Source organism: Sphaeramia orbicularis, chromosome 6 (assembly GCF_902148855.1).
Source record: "Sphaeramia orbicularis chromosome 6, fSphaOr1.1, whole genome shotgun sequence".
Taxonomy (NCBI): domain Eukaryota; kingdom Metazoa; phylum Chordata; class Actinopteri; order Kurtiformes; family Apogonidae; genus Sphaeramia; species Sphaeramia orbicularis.
The window spans coordinates 18,908,029-18,921,408 of NC_043962.1; the positions used below are offsets into that span (position 1 = coordinate 18,908,029).

At 37.7% G+C, this 13,380-nt stretch overlaps 2 protein-coding genes across 3 annotated transcripts in view; both read right to left on the reverse strand.

Moving 5' to 3' along the window:
- Positions 1–1,750: 1,750 nt before the first annotated feature.
- On the reverse strand, positions 1,751–8,443 carry mlc1 (modulator of VRAC current 1). The gene is given in 13 exon segments (XM_030136329.1): positions 1,751–2,524; positions 2,818–2,858; positions 2,861–2,975; positions 3,158–3,280; positions 4,730–4,786; positions 4,871–4,987; positions 5,063–5,134; positions 5,241–5,342; positions 5,462–5,563; positions 5,690–5,743; positions 5,914–6,003; positions 7,436–7,766; positions 8,122–8,443. Coding segments are annotated over 12 exon segments (1,227 nt in total). The 5' UTR covers positions 7,709–7,766; positions 8,122–8,443; the 3' UTR covers positions 1,751–2,443.
- Positions 8,444–10,143: 1,700 nt separating this feature from the next.
- btbd11b (BTB (POZ) domain containing 11b) overlaps positions 10,144–13,380 on the reverse strand; it is a 79,195-nt gene continuing 75,958 nt past the window's right edge. For both annotated transcript variants that reach the window (XM_030136327.1, XM_030136328.1), the window contains one exon: positions 10,144–11,460. In XM_030136327.1, the coding sequence (XP_029992187.1) occupies positions 11,251–11,460 (210 nt within the window). In that variant the 3' untranslated portion in view covers positions 10,144–11,250. The remainder of the gene's footprint in view (positions 11,461–13,380) is intronic.

Sequence of the window (13,380 nt, forward strand, 5' to 3'; positions counted from 1 at the left end):
CTCCCTGCCCTGCCTCTTCCTCAGAAACAAGGGATGAGATAACACATGAAGCTTTTCCAGCTCAGCGCATCACCTCGCTCATATCCTCATCCTTTAAAAACCGAATTAGCGCAGAGAAGGACCGTGATTCACAGGTCGGCTTGGGTGTTTTGCAATACTGTTTTCTGCACAATTTAATTAGGTTGTGCACAAATATCCCATTGGGTATCATTATTTGTAGACCAAACACCAGTGAACTGTTACTATCACTATATCATACACTATATAAACAGCCAATTGTTATTATTAAACTATTAAAAGACTACCTCTGCTCTGAGCATCATTTCTTTCCATGCACAACCTAACTATAAGGCACATAAGGTTTGTACTTTATTATTGGTAGGTTTATCCAGTCTGTAGAGAATGTGGGACTGGCCTCAGACATGTGCAAACACGAATGGAACAGATTTCTGTCATTCAATCTCTTTGGGTGTGGCAATAATAACTGGTAACAAGGATTTTTATTGGATTTTAGTTAAAAGCATCCAAGAGCTCAGTTACCATTTTAAACATATTGCTCAGTCTGCACCAAGAACCTGATTCTTTGTTATGATTAAGAAATCCTGATTAAATTCATGCTGTAAATTCTAACAGACATTGCATATTTTATTGGGTTTATAGACAGTGCTGTTTCTTGATCATATTTTAATTTATCATCAGCTGACCAGGAGAGAATGTAAGATGTAACCGTGGATCATAATGTAGCGGTGTTTCAACTTCAGCCTCCTGCTGGGTTTTTACAAGGTGACGGGGCCGCGGGTCTGTGCGCGCCCCCCGGTGGTCGTCAGCTGGACTTGGAGCCACAAGTCTGTTTTCCCGGAGCCGGTTTCCGCCGGTTTAAGAAGCTGCTGCAAACACAAGCCTCTCTCCCTCTGTCTCTTCTCTGATGAAGGTGATTTGTTTCATACTATCTACCATCTGAAAAATAATTAATTTTCAGCTTCCTGCTTCCTGTCATATAGTGTAAACTGCAAGCAAATGGAACATAAACGACCCAATTATCACTACAATGAGCCTTTGTCAGGGAATATTGACAAAACAAAACCTAATAATCTGTATTTAACAGTTTTTACAAGCAGATCATGACAAACTTTTGCAATTAACCCTTTCATGTATGAATTATACGATTTTTTTTCTGACTGTTTTTATTCCTCTTTAGGCATGAAAAAACAATGTGATTGAATTTTTGTTATGAACCTATTTTTCATGAAGTTACAAAAATGTCCACTCAGCTGGACAGGATGCATTTAATTTTTGAAGCAACATACTGTGTGAAAACTATGAAATAAAATAATTTTTAATGCTGCTAGTCTGATATTTTCTCCCATTTTAAAATACTATAAAACTAGTTGCTACATACTCAAAATATGAAAAAAAACTCAGCATTTTTTTTTTTTTTTTTTAAATCTTAATTACAGTCTATTAACAATTAGCAATTGATTTATACCAAATATGTTACTGCAGATCACGTTTATCAACAACAGGAAAGTTACAGTAATGGGATGAATTACAGTGCATGGGATGATGCGTAACCGTCCACTGTGTTGGCTGATATAGAATTAAAACAACAAAATCTATGAAAATACGAGAGAACAGCTGAAGAATAACTGTCCACTGTGGTGACCAGTATGCATGAAAGGGTTAAAAGCAGGACAGATTCCAGTTAAGATGCTATAAAATCACACTATAAATGACAAGAGACACAGGCACCTTCTACTCAACAAGCTTTATTACAGTTGTAAAAAGTGCTAAAATTATGGTTAACATTCAAAAAGAAACTATAGTCTGCCTCTGGTTTTAACTTAAGGCTTGTTTGATGATTTTATTTGTTGTCATTCAATACAATTCACAATGAAATAACAGATTTGATTCATTAAAAAAATACAAATAACAAAAACAGTGGGCTGGATGTGCTTAAATACAGTCTGAGATGAACTGATTGTTTTCATAGAACTATAAAAATGCTGCTGACAAAATGGCGTCATCTATTTACTCCATACTACATTTGTCAAAACTAGAAATCTCTGTTTAATCCTATGCTTTATATTAGCTCAGATGATTATTGTACCTATTTTTAAATCTAAGTTGTGCTTTCCAAAGTACAATAAGTGAGCCGGATTCTTCTCAGTATAAGCAGGTAACGGTTATATAAACCACAAAAAAGGCATCATAGCAAAGTGCTGAAATCCTTACAAATATCTACATCAAATAAAAAGGCATTTATGTGCTCACATGCTTATCTTCCCCCTCATGATTCCTTAAATGCACCTCACTCTCAACAGCTTTTTGTTCATTCTCCTAATGTTCACGATTGTACTCTTCTGCTTTGAAGATTAATGTGCTTTCTTGCATCTCCTCCATTTTCTCATTTCTCATCAAACTTCCCTGTTTACTATAGAGCTGCTTATTGGGCCATTTGCACCACAACTGCCTTCCAGGCTCTGTCTTTGTCAAAATCCTGCAGCGTTCCGTTGGATGCTTGCTGCTGAGAGAGCAAAACAGGACACAGGAGCCACAAGAGGGAGATTGAAGAGCAGAAATGTTGAAGGGTAAACGACCAACCGAAAAAAAAAAAAAAAAAAGACAACAAAATTAGGGTAAATGAGGCGTGAAGAATGTATGTTCCAGGTTCATTCTAGGTTGTTCGTGTGGTGTTGACTATAGAGGTCATAAACAATACAACAACAATATTAAAAGATGCAATATGATCGAAAAAAATGTGCATAATTTTCCATATACACATGTGGAAGTGTAGAGTGAGTGTTTGACCTGCCTTACCTCATAGTAGTGGGTAGTGCTGTGCATCTCCTCAGACTCTAGAGCCCCATTCGGAGCTGACTCTTATAGCCAGCACAGTGCACCACAGTGGCCGAAGTCAGAATTGCCTGCACCAGCAACAGCACCATCAGAATCAGCAGCAGGATGTCATATGATTGCTGAAACACAAAGACAAATGTGAAGATGAATCTCAGTAATTCAGGGTCAAGGAAGAGGTGATACCACGCGTTCTTTAAAAAGTTCCGGTATTCATCTTTTAAACAAATTTAAAGGCTGAACAGATAAAGCTAAGACCGTCACATTTCACACTGCAAGTAAAACGCCGTATGACTAAATTTACCTTGGCTGTGGGTACATCATGCAGGAAAATTTCAACAAAACTAATCACACTGCAAGAGAGGAAGCCGGAGGCTGAAAAGAGCAGGGGAGACGTCACACTGCTGATGGCGATGAGCACCTCCACCTGAGAGACACCAGGAAGAGACAGAAAAGAAAAACTAAGATGAAAATATAAATGTGAGAAGAAAAAGAAATGCACCAAAGACAGTGAATACAGACCTAGTATGCAAATAGAACAGACTTAGACCCACAGATCCTGAATATGACGACAATCCTACTGTGTCACTACATCACATATTAGTTTAGTTTGTTAAAGAAACTCAATATTTTTTCTTCATTCAATATCTGACAATGATAAAACTTGTATATTGGTCTGGAAACAGTTCACAATATTTAACCCTATAATGCTGAACGTATCATATTTGATACATGAGTTTTGAAGCCCTCTACATGATCCATGTGATATTTTTTGTCTTGAAGAGCCTGATGTATACAATTAGATACATGCAATAGACAGATAATTCACCAGGGGAAAGGAATTCGTTCACCAGAGGCCTTTCCAGTGTCACTACAAGATTGTGAGGAGGCAGAACTTTGCCAATTTTGAAAAGGAATTACCAATTTGTTAGACATGTTTGTATTATATTATGTTTTTGCTTGTTCAAAATAATAATATTTGAGCATTGAGACCTGCTGTATCAAATATGATACAAAATTGAAAATCGTACATGGAAATTGATATTTGGAAAAAAAAAAATTGGGGGGTTGTTCAGAAGGACCAATAAAGGCTCTGGTTTCAATGAACTGGAATTTTCTGTCAATGATTTAATGGTTCAGGCTTTACAGGGTTAAGTATGAGAGTTTAAACAGTATGTTATCTATTTACTGGCTTGATCAGCAACAGCTTAACACAATGGTTCCCAACATGACCCCATTTTAACATCACAAATTTCTGGTGACCCCAGACATTCAAAACAAAGATATCTATATATTTTTTGCTAAAATACATTTTTTGATCATGTAATAGTTTGCTATACTATGTTGCAAATAAACATTAATTTTAGATGACATTTAGGCTATATAATGTATATTATTATGGATGGAGGCCGAAAAACCAGGTGGAGATTACTGCACAAAGTGAGAATTTATTTTCCTTGGTCAGGATATGTACAGTCAGTCCAGCTTGGATTTACAAGTCTGCAAATTAATACTGAGCAAACAATAAACTGAACTATGAATTATGAAAGAGCTGTAGCATCATAAAATGACCACAATGAATATTTGAAAGATAAACAGTACCACAGTGTTTCAGTTTCAGCTTCAGAGTTTGTCATGTCTTTTATGTATTGGGATTGTCTCTCTCAACTTATCATATATTTTTTATTAGTAAATTTCTATTTTTATTTTTATCAATTACTAGAAATTTCAGGTGACCCCATTTGAATTCCAGGCGACCCCACGTGGGGTCCCGACCCCAGGTTGAAAAACACTGACTTAACAAATACAGTACAGTCAGTGCTTATTTTGTAAGGACCAAACATTTGCTAGATATTAATGGTAATTCTGTACTCACCAGACACTTGTTGGGGTATTCTGACACAACATGACTGGCAATGGCACTGGGAAAACACTGCCAAGGCAAGAACTATGTCAATCAGTCACTTAGTCTGACATGTAATCTCTGTTGTAATGAAGTTTTAGTGGGAGAACTTACAGCTACAAGTATCCAGAAGAATGTGACAGACAAGTAGGGCCCAGGCAGCAAAGCATCCATGTTGAGCGCGATAATACCTCCAAATACAGCAGAGATTCCCACGATGACCTCAATCACCTGTAAGAGATTCTGTTACGTATAGCCACTAAGTGGACAAAAACTTTCTGTGTGATGAAACTGGAAACCACTTACAGAATATGCTTTGAGGAGTCTGGTAGGAAACACTGCAGGCGTTATAACCACAGGTCTTTCATACGCCCCCGACTACAAGATGGACGGCAAGATTAAAAAGAGTTAGAGAGCTGAAGGTGGAGTAAGAGGGGAAAGACATCATTTGGAGGATCAAGAGCAATCAATCACTCTCCCAAACCTTCCTGTGGCAGCAGCAGTCTTCTGCAGAGCGAGCAGACAGGATGACAGTGCTCGCCATCAGCACCTCCAGCAAAATCATCAGTATGAGGTTAAAGTTGATCTGAACAGGTGGAGAGAAGAGGTACACAAGCACAGGAAAGACTGAGGAAATTAAATGAAGAGAGGGCTTTTTTTCCAAACAGTATATAGAACAGTGGTTGGGTTAGATCATAGATTTACATTAACAGCAGATGGGTTTAAGACCAGTTTACATCCAAACCAAACCAGGCAGGTGGTCGTCACTGCAAATGTTGACACGTAGACCACCTGGAAATCTGACACCTGAAACAACAAGAAAAATTAGATCAGCATTCACATCCATCCTAAATAGCCTCAAGGAACTTCAATTAAAAATCCATTAAACCATAATGATGTATTTTGCCTTGAGTGTGTTCATTGTTTACTCACAGCAACATGTCTGTTCTTGGCAATAGCAAAACTAGCTATCGCTGCAGGGAGACCCTGTGAAGAAGAAAATAGCTGCTTCATAATGAGTTATCACTTCAGCTGATAGCGCCTGAATTCAGTGTCACTGTCATATGATATTACACTGTTACCAAACCAGGAAGGCAGTGGTTTTGTCATTATTATGGGCATAAATGTGATTACACTTGTATGATCATGACACTTACAGAGCCAGCAGCACAGCGAAGGTAGTCCATAGCAACAGGAAATACATTTCCAAGATACAGGGAAAAACCAGATGTGATGAGTAGACTGCCCTGAGAAGGCATACATGCATTCACATACAGATATACACACTCATAAATGCAGGTAAATCTACATTGGAATGGCATTTTCATCTTTTCATGCACAAACTAATATTAGAAATATACTTAGTAGATAAGCTCAGTGATTTGCAACCTGCAGTATCAACTGGTCAAATTTCCATCCAATCACATGCACCTTTATAGTGTACAACGCTTTATTTATTTGGCTCATTCAGCATAGAGATACAAATTTGGCAAAGTGGATTAAAAGTGAGGTTTTTGTGTTGACTATACTAACACTAAGATTAATTTAATGGTACTGTCAGTGCTCTACGAAGTGGAAATACTGTGTGGGTAAAAATAATACAGGTTCAAATGAAATGACATACTTATGTAATGCTTAGCTAATGACTCATGATAATTTACTGCAAGATGTATCATAAAGTCTGAAATTCCATAATACTAGAATTACTACTATTTACAGAAAGACTAGTCAAAGGCATACATCTGATATAAATGTTGAAATTCTTCTAATTTGGTGTCATATCAATTAACATTTGCAGTAACTATGAATAAACATCCCTTAAGTGAAGGTCAAGTATGTGTGAAGTAATTACATAAAGCAAAGTATTTTTTGATGTGCAAGTGCAATTCGCCATACAGCTCGCATCATCAGGAACCATGCATTAGTTAAAATTAGCAATATTTCAATGTGTGGTTAGTATTACTATTAAGTCTAAGTGTCTCCTCAGTTTAAAATGGAAGCACAAAATAAAATTTCCTGTCTTACTCATTCTAGTCCACACATTTGCAAGACTGGGATACACATTAACCCATAAAGACATAGTGCTACTTTTGTGACAGTTCCCAAATGATTTTTTTCTCTGTTTCTACCTTTCTTAACTGATTTATCACCAGTTTTTTCATAATATAATCCTCTGTATTCTGCGTTTTTTGGTTTAAATCAAATATTTTCCTATATTTAATTTCACTGATCATGTAGATGTTCATGAAAACTCAGAGTAAATTCAAAGTTAATTATATCAAAACAGAGAAAAACAAAGGAAAAAGTGACTTTTTCAGCAAAGATATTGCTAACTGAATGTAAAACAAGTGTCTCCATTCACTGTCATTGATCCAACTCCATGGGTTTTACTGGTGAATCAATGTTGTAGAAGATTTTGGAGCCTCTGTACGTCCAAATGGGTCATATCTGACGACCATGAAAGATGAGAAACTATATTTTACATAAATTATTAACATGTATAGACAGGATTAGTGGATCGACAGGTATTAAACTGTTTATATCTATAGATGGTTTGTGTCACCGGTGGCTGTTTCTCTATGGGTTAAGAACTAAATAATCCCATTCTCATAAATATGTGTGTAGAAGGTTCAACAGGCTAATGTAAATTTTGTAGTGTGCCTCCGTCTTTCTTCTCACCCCTATGAGGACACTGTAGAGCCAGGCCCTGTAGCTGAAGCAGGGGTGCTTTAGAGGCTCCGGCTGCGCCAGCTGCAGGTCACTGGCCCTCACGTCCACTGTGTAACTGTCCCGCTCGGGCCTGTCCCGTTCCCCCCTGTCTGGCCTCCTCTCTGCTCCCCTGTCCCCCCGTCGGCCCAGCGTCCCACCGCCGCCGCCACTTGCAGCCCTCTCCAGGGTGGACATGTGGCTGTAGGTGAACTCTTCTCGGGCTGACAGCTCCTCACGGTGCATTTCTGAAAAAGCTGTCTTCTTTGGCGGCGTAATGGGAAACAACGAGTGGGGAGAGGCTCTGTAAAGAGAAGGAAATAATTTAAAACAATTAAGGTACAAAAGATGAGGGGGAGATGAACTGGATCAAGCAGAACCTGATGATTTCATTTTGACATGTCCTTCTCAACCTACCCTGCAAGTTCTTGTTTCTTTCAAACTGAAGCTGGAAATCACAATGCTTTAATCAGGGAAATTAGGGAAAAAAAAAATCAATGAAAAGTGAATTAAACTGAAACACAGGGAGCCATTAGGCTACCAATCATGCAGCATAACAACAACAGCCCCTCCTTTTCCAAATGCCTGTGCCAAGAGGACACCACTTATCTTCCACTGTGTCCCAGCTTGGTTGTCACATACTGTTCTCACAGACTCACCTGTTGTTGTTGTTGTCTCTTGCGCAATCTCCCCCAAAAAATTTCAGACAAGGATATCCTCCAACAAGTGAGATCAAGTGATCACATGGAAGACAACTTGTTTTTGTCTGTGGCTCCTTCTGCTCCCCATCTCTCTCTCTTACTCTTACACTCTCTTTCAACACCCTCTCTTTCCTCTCTCTCTCTCTCTCTGCTACACAAAGTTTTTTTTTTTTTTTTCTGAAACAGTTCTGAAAAGTTTTTTTTGAGTCCTTCAAAGCATGGAACTAAAACACATGGCTCTTGTGCTGCCAGCCTGTTTGTGCCAAAGGGGAACTGCCTGTGCATGACAACAAGGGGTGGACGGAGGGGCTCGCACTGGGGGCTGAGTTAGTAGGGCGAACACCCTTTTACCCTCCCATTTCACTCTTGAACACACACACACACACATACAACACACACGCATGCACATCAGCCTACTCACACAGCTGAACAATGGACGTTCAGAACTGAGTACATGGCAACATACTAAGTTATGTGTGGAGGAATGAAGGAGCAGCTCAGAAAAAGAAAATACACCAACACCAATCATGGACCGTGTCAAAACTGGTCTTTGGTTTAGTTGAATGTACCCTGCTGTGGAGTTCCCCTCATGATTTTGTTGGTTTTACTTAGTGCACTTCACAGTCTGGGAAATTAAGATGCCCAGCAGTGCTTTAGAAAAGGCAACAGAGACATTACCACGGCTTAATCACATGGTCTCCTGTCTGACACAGCCAATCCGATGATGGATAATTTCTGCTCTAAATAAAAACCTCTGGAGTAAACCCCAATGGATGACGACATCATGCCAGTGTGTGTAGGACTGTGTTAATTGTGTCAGTGTATAAGCATGTTCACATATATTCTCCCCAGGATTCCATTCAGTCTTTAACACAGCGCCGCATTCTCGGTTCAGCATTGTTCCTGGGCGGCGGTATCCATGGCGACTCCTTAACAACTGTTGTCACCCCTTCCCTCGCCATTCTAATGTCTCCGCCCCAACACACACTTACTGCAAATACCGCACACCCTCAAAGAAACAAGTACCGTACCCTGCAACAGTTACAGAGAGATTAAAAAGGGATCTGAGGTGCATAGATTGGATTAATACTAAATGACCATTTTTCAGATTAAAAATGACCAGTGAATTTATGGACTTTCTGAAATTGTTCACTCTTAGTAATTAGATTGTAAAGATTAATCATTACAACATTTTAAATCCACTCAAACCTGGGTGTTTTTAACAATGATGTGACATAAAGAGGAATATTATCATCTTAGCCACTTGGGTTGGACCAGATGAGACTGGCACTAAGCCTGGAGCAAACCTAATTAAAAACAAATATCTTCTACTAGAACTATAAATCTCCAGGTAGTAATGTTAAATTAGTGCATATCTACATTAGAAATAGAAGACTTGTTCTCCTCAGCAGCGCTTTGACAGCAGCAGCAGTAGCAGCAGAGCATGGATGTTTTGTTTTTACTGGTTTTTGCATGAGTGAAGACAAACAGAACAAGGCCGGTTTGTTCTCTCTGCTTTGTTCTCTCTTTCCAGGAATGCACTTTATATCCGATTGGTTTCTTCCTTTGATTTTCTCTACACCTGTCCGTCCGTGTCCGACACTGCCTTTCGCACTTGCACCACTTTGAACTTTGCAAGCACACACACACAGTTCCACTTTGTATATTATGGAACATGCAGGGGGGGAAGGAATAAGGCAGGAAATAAGGACAACTGGACTTATTCAGATATTTTTTCTCATTTGTTTTAGGTATTTATTTCACACTGTATCAGCCTCTGTGCAGTTGGACTCCACATTAAACCAATTTCCAGCTGAGATCTAACCTTTTAGCTGCCTAGCACAGAATAATAACAGTGCAGCCTTCAATTCTTGTGATCAAATAGAATAATAAATCCTCATTGCAGGCTTTTTTTTTTTTTTGGATGCAAGGTCTTCACAAAAAAAAAAAAAAAAAACAGACCACAGATTCTTAGTTTTCCTTATATTAATCTTTATAGAGGAAAGTCACACATATACAAGTCATGTGGTTTCACAATCCCGAGAAAAACAGCCAACGGCGTAATGTTTCCAGTACAGGACTAAACAGGCCCGGAGCCTTTCACACAGAAAATGAAGATGCCATTTAACTGCTACACATTTAGTGACCCATGCTAATGACAAAATAATTCTCAATAAACTCTCGGCCTTAGCAGTGTGTGAAAGCAGCTCCTACAGCTCAGACAGAAAAAACCAGAAGACACAGTCATCCCTCTGACATGCAACATTTAAACCTACATTTTTTAAAAGATGAGCTTCTTTTTATACAGCGATATTCAACAGTAAGACACATGAGAAAACATCTGCGAATATATACATTAACTTACATTATCAATAGCTCTGTTTTCTTATCAACAATATTTACACATTTAGCAGGGAGGGATGGAAAAAGTTATTTTTCCAATCCAGCTGCTCTGTTGAAATGTCCCTCTTTCAGATTCAGTCAGTTGTTCATATTGTTTGGCTTCAGAGAGAAAACTCTAAGTGAATGACAAATTTACAAATGAATAAGTCTGTACACATCCAGATGTTTAAGCAAATAATCACATGAGGTGGCAGTTCTTCCCCCCTACAGCCAGGGAGAGAGACACTCATGGCTTATCACATTAAAATGAAGTCAATTATACGCTTTAACAGTTGATGTTGATTCCCCTCCTGCAGCTTTGTCTTCATTGGGCCTCTGCAGTCCCACCAGAGATGTTCAGTTTAACACGTAACACATTTATTGTACTACTTAGGGACATTGGTACAGTGAAGTATGGCAAACTGTGGCATAATACAGCTATCTCATGACTGTCATTGTATGTAACTGTAAGTCATAGTAGACAGATATCAACAAGGCAGACAGACTTGTAACCATCTGTGCTAAGATAATAAGAAGCATATATTAGCAACTGATGAGCTCCACAGACATAAAGATCGCAGTCTAGTCCAATTTTCTAAGCTCCCTAATTTTTCTCTTTCATTTAAGATCATCTATCACGTAGACACATCTCAATACAGTGCCTTCTCTCTGATAAATATTCATTGTTCCCAGAAGCACAGGAGCTCAGACGATTGATCCTTTGGAGGACGACAGGTGAATGGACTGAATACGAATAGCCAGAGTTTTTTCCAGGTCCTGTAGGATGTCGCAGCCGGGGCTATCAGGAGGCGCGTCATAGAGCAGCTGTTTGAACGGATCCAACTCGATAAGGACTACCATGTTTTTCAGGAAGTACCCCTCGATGTAGGACGCCAAGTCTGGAGCATCAAGAAACTGTAAAAAAAAAAAAAAACAAAACAAAAAACAGTAAAGTGCTGTAACTCTGCTTTTACCCTGACGATGCTGCACAACACACTTGCTACCAGGGGTGTAAGAAAATATCGGTATCACAATATATCGCGATATTTCACTTCACCATACTGTAATGATATTAAAAAGTAGTGCATCGATATTTTTAGGTATTTATTCAAATGCAGACATGGCGGAGGTTCATTTTTGATTTTTGTTTTTCAAGCTCCTTGTTCTGTTGTTTGAGTACTACAGAAGCAGTATTGTGATATTGCATGTCATAAATATAGTTTTTTGAAATTGATAACAGTGTTTTGTTAAATAATGGCTAATTCAAGCATCCTAAAAGCACTTTTTACTGTCTGAAAGAGGCAAGTGTTTGTTTTTTTATTGGGGATGCACAAAAATAATGTTATGATGTTGGATGATTCAGGGACCGGACACTAATAATAATAATAATAATAATAATAATAATAATAATAATAATAATAATAATAATAATAATAATAATAAACTTTATTTGTATAGCACCTTTCATACAGAAATTGTAGCCCAAAGTGCTTCACATTGATTGAAATTAAAATACATTTAGATTTGATTAGAAATACAATAAAATAAAAATAAATATAAAAACAGCGCACATTAAAATATTTGATTATGCATAGAATTTTCGAAGTGCAAGAAATAAGATGAAATGTGAGAGAAATACAATAAAATAAAAATAAAAGCAGCGCACATTAAAATATTTGATTATACATAGAATTTTTGAGGTGCAAGAAATAAGATGAAATTTGAAATACAGCAAAATAAAAAATAAAAACAGAAATACAATAAAATAAAATAAAAATGAAAAACCGCACATTCCTGGTTCCTGAATTGTGACCCCATTTTTATCTCCTTTCAAAGGCTAATGAGAATAAAAATGTTTTTAATTTGGTTTTAAATATATTCAGTGAACTGGCTTCTCTAATGTCTTTTGGAATTGTATTCCATAACTTTGGTGCATAGTTAGTAAAGGCTGCGTCCCCCATTTTCTTTGTAATATTTCTGGGAGTTGCTAGTAAACCTGCGTTTGATGACCTCAGTGTTCTAGTTTGTACATAATTGATCAGTGAGTTTGCAATGTAACTTGGTCCGGTTCCATTTAGAGCTTTATACGTGAGGAGTAGTATCTTAAAATCAATTCTGTAGGTTACCGGTAGCCAGTGCAGGGAAACCAACACTGGAGTAATGTGCTCTCTCTTCTTGGTTTTGGTTAATAACCTAGCTGCAGAGTTCTGAATCAGCTGAAGTCTGTCTGTGCTGCTTTTTGGGAGACCTGTAAGGAGTGCATTACAGTAGTCCAGTCTGCTGGAGATAAAAGCATGGACCAGTTTTTCAGCATCCTTTCGATTTATAACTGGCATTACCGGCATTCAATTTATAACCGGCATTATAAACTATTTATAAACGGCACTATGTATTCTTTTCGCAATAGAATACAAACATTTAAGCAGGATCTTAAACGGTAATGTCTGTAAAACATTATTTATTTATTTGTGTGTTTTTTTTGTACTGGTAAAGCCGCATGTTAAAACTTTATTTATCCAAATGCTGCACTATAAGTTTTCCAGGAAATAATCTTTTAAAAAAAGAAACAAAACAAAAAATATCTTCTTATTTACAGTATTGCGATATATCACAATTTATCATATTGTGATCCTAGTATTGTGATTTGTATTGTATCGCCAGATTCATGCCAATATACGCCCCTTCTTGCTACATAGTGTGCAAAAGTGCTGAACTGCATAAAAGATGTTTATAGAGACGATACGCTTCATCTTTTGGTGAACTACACTGCAAAAATCTAAATCTTACCAAGTGTATTTTTCTCATTTCTAGTCAAAATACAAAATATCTCATCAC